This window comes from Limulus polyphemus, unplaced genomic scaffold (genome assembly GCF_000517525.1).
Source record: "Limulus polyphemus unplaced genomic scaffold, Limulus_polyphemus-2.1.2 Scaffold10923, whole genome shotgun sequence".
NCBI classification, from domain to species: domain Eukaryota; kingdom Metazoa; phylum Arthropoda; class Merostomata; order Xiphosura; family Limulidae; genus Limulus; species Limulus polyphemus.
Genome location: NW_013676533.1, coordinates 10,974 through 14,872, shown reverse-complemented (window position 1 = coordinate 14,872; position 3,899 = coordinate 10,974). Strand labels below are relative to the sequence as shown.

At 34.4% G+C, this 3,899-nt stretch overlaps 1 protein-coding gene across 1 annotated transcript in view; it reads right to left on the bottom strand.

The window, feature by feature from the left end:
• Positions 1–3,899, bottom strand: part of LOC106476574 (adenylate cyclase type 2-like) — a gene marked incomplete at its 3' end in the record, with an annotated part of 13,754 nt that overhangs the window by 1,209 nt on the left and 8,646 nt on the right. The window contains exons 4-5 of the mRNA XM_022380394.1: positions 2,356–2,451; positions 663–829 (exon numbers count right to left, since the gene is read on the bottom strand). Coding sequence (XP_022236102.1) covers positions 663–829; positions 2,356–2,451 — 263 coding nt within the window. The remainder of the gene's footprint in view (positions 1–662; positions 830–2,355; positions 2,452–3,899) is intronic.

Genomic DNA, 3,899 nt, shown 5'->3' with positions numbered 1-3,899 from the left:
ATTTTATCACAAAGATAGGAGCATATCCAGGGATCGAACCTCGGATTCTGCTGATATAGTCACTCAAGCAAACTGCTAAGCTACCGAGCGAGAGAGAAAGAGAGAAGGGGGGGAACGGTATTACCTTCTCAGTTGACTTTAGTATTACTGTTTTCATACACGGCTGCCCATTACGTAGAAATCTGTGAAAATCTCAGTAATATAGTTATCACATTATCAACCTTTGTAAAAAGTAAGTTTCTATTCACAGTATACCCCCACAAGGCAATCCTTAAGGGAGCTTTTTCCAAAAAAATCTTGTCAGGTTGGACATAAAGAGAAAAAAAATCCAAATATATACACATATATACCTGAAACCTGACCTGTTGAAACATAACGTTACTGGTGTATATTTTCTGCTTTATTGTTCATCGCTTCAGAATTGACAGGCTTTGAGTTCATAAGAACAGAAGAGAAATGTGTCGTAAACTTGTGCCCCGATTAACCTTAAGACCACGAGGTCAGATTATTTTTTTTAAGTCACGTTGTTAAGCTGATTCCTTGCATTTTCCCGAATTAAAGACGAGGGATTAACGAGAAAGTCATCACAAGCTGCCATCAGACATAAGTAGTACATGACTTTGATAAATAACTGAAATGATTTTATTATTTTCCTTCCTTACCCTTCAGCCAACTCCAGAGCCTCAGCGAATAAGTCAGGCCGGACAATTACGAAGATCACGGTAAACGCCACTACTTCTGTAACCATGACAACTAGCTTGAGCAGGTAGTTTATCCGTAGGAATACGGATACGGTAGTCAGGGCTAGAACAGCTGTAAATTGGAGGTACTGAAAGGCATAGAAATGTTTAGTTAACAGAATGCACGCACTTATAACTAATAGACATGGTTCGCGAACGTTCTAGACAATATTTGCCTACTAAGCCTTTTTGACATTTTGTTACAATTTTCACCGTGTGTACAAAAATCACTTATTATTTTCATCACTTAGTTTTCAAAACTAATGTTATATTTGGGTTGTTTCTTTTAGTCCTATCGGAATTGTTAGATTTTAAACATTTATTACAATTCTAACAGTATTCTTAGATTTTTTTGGATGTATTTTATAGTCCTAACACTACTGTTAGATTTTGGATGTATTTTATAGTCCTAACACTATTGTTAGATCTTGGATGTATTTCATAGTCCTAACACTATTGTTAGATCTTGGATGTATTTTATAGTCCTAACACTATTGTTAGAATTTGGATGTATTTCATAGTCCTAACACTATTGTTAGATTTTGGATGTATTTTATAGTCCTAACACTATTGTTAGATTTTGAATGTATTTTATAGTCCTAACACTATTGTTAGATCTTGGATGTATTTTATAGTCCTAACACTATTGTTAGATCTTGAATGTATTTTATAGTCCTAACACTATTGTTAGATTTTTGATGTATTTTATAGTCCTAACACTATTGTTAGATCTTGGATGTATTTTATAGTCCTAACACTATTGTTAGATCTTGAATGTATTTTATAGTCCTAACACTATTGTTAGATCTTGGATGTATTTTATAGTCCTAACATTATTGTTAGATCTTGGATGTGTTTTATAGTCCTAACACTATTGTTAGATCTTGGATGTATTTTATAGTTCTAACAATATTGTTAGATCTTGGATGTATTTTATAGTCCTAACACTATTGTTAGATCTTGGATGTATTTTATAGTCCTAACAATACTGTTTTATTGTCACAAGAACATAGCTAGATTTTGTTTGTTCTTTATGGTCCTAAAATACTCTTTCATTTTATATTTATTTTCTAGTCCTTACTGCTGCATTTTGAAATAATTTTTAGTAATAATAATCTTGATAGATTTTGGATGTTTATTATAGCTCTAGTAGTGCGGTTAAATTGTGAGCAAAACCTATCTATAACAGTGGCACACTGTCAGCTATAATTTCTTGTACAAAGCTATCTATAACAGAGGTACACTGCCAGCTATAATTTCCTGAACAAACCTATCTATAACAGAGGTACACTGCCAGTTATAATTTCTTGTACAAACCTATCTATAACAGGGGCACAATGCCAGCTATAATTTCCTGCACAAACCTATCTATAACATTGGCACAGTGTCAGCTGTAATTTGCTGCACAAACCTATCTATAATAGTGGCACAGTGTCAGCTGTAATTTGCTGCACAAACCTATCTATAATAGTGGCACAGTGTCAGCTGTAATTTGCTGCACAAACCTATCAGTAATATGCATCCATAGATGCGTTCTTAACAAACTAGACACCACAAGTAATTGGCTTTTATAAATGAATATTTAGAATAATTGTAACACTAAAATACGTATTACTTGAACGAAGTAACAGCCATGTTCGTTCCGACTGGTGGTGTTCGTGATGTTCAAGTAGATATCCAGTCTTTCAGGAGAATCAGGGTTAAAAGCGACCTAGAAACAACAACAACAAAAAAAGAACACACGTATTTCGTACCAGTACATCTTCGGAGCGCTATTTTTAGCTAAAGAAAGAACCTTACTTTATAACTACATTTTGAATAGTTTATTTTCAAACCAAACGCAATTTGGTAACGATAAGAATCAGTTTACTTATTTGTTTTTTGTCTCCAAGATTAATTTCTAAAGAAGATCAATTTTCAGAGAGTTAGAGTGATTTCCATTGGGAGATCAAGGACTGTCTGAAGAGATTGTTTCACTGTTTATATCCACATTTCTGTAGAATAGAAATATAGCTTTTTGTTTGTTTTAAATTGCGGTTATTTCTAAGAACTTTATTTAAGAATATATTTACCAATATAAAGGTACATTTAAAGAAACAAAATCTGCTTGACCATTCATTAGTTAGCGACCACAAACTTGACCATTCATTAGTTAGCGACCACAAACTTGACCATTCACTAGTTAGCGACCACAAACTTGACCATTCATTAGTTAGCGACCACAAACTTGACCATTCACTAGTTAGCGACCACAAACTTGACCATTCACTAGTTAGCGACCACAAACTTGACCATTCACTAGCTAGCGACCACAAACTTGACCATTCACTAGTATAGCTCTGAATCCTAATCCAATAGTACTTTTAAATGTCACTTCCTGCCTATAGCTCTGAATCACAAAAAGTTTCCAGTTCTGTGGAAAAAAATATTACATTTACTTTGTCAAAAAACAAGCTAAGAACAACAATCCTGAAAGCGTGAAGAATCTTTCAATTAAATAAACATCATCATCTTACTTTAAACGGAAGTTTTCCACTCATCACTTTTACTTCAACGTTTTTCCACTCGACTTCTTGTAGCTTTTGGAGTTCGAAGTTATCACGGACGGCATAACAGCTCATGCATTAAGCCTAGCTATATAAACTTTGCTTTCGTCGTTTTACAGCACGTGATAATTTAATTTTTTTTTTCAATCTAAGCTCTAGTTAACAGGATGAAAAGAATTTAACATCGAATCTTAGGCAAGGATTGTTTGCTTTTCACCTTGGGTTGTTGAATCATTCACATCGTTAATGGTCAAGCTTGTTGTTGCTAACTAGTGAATGGTCAAGTTTGTGGTCGCTAACTAATGAATGGTCAAGTTTGTGGTCACTAACTAATGAATGGTCAAGCCTGTGGTCGCTAACTAATGAATGGTCAAGCCTGTGGTCGCTAGGACAGGAAGTGACGTTTAAACGTACTATTGGATTAGGATTCAGAGCTATAAGCAGGAATTGACGTTTAAACGTAGTATTGAATTAGGATTCAGAGCTATAGGCAGGAAGTGACGTTTAAAAGTTCTATTGGATTAGGATTCAGAGCTATAGGCAGGAAGTGACGTTTAAAAGTTCTATTGGATTAGGATTCAGAGCTATAGGCAGGAAGTGACGTTTAAACGTA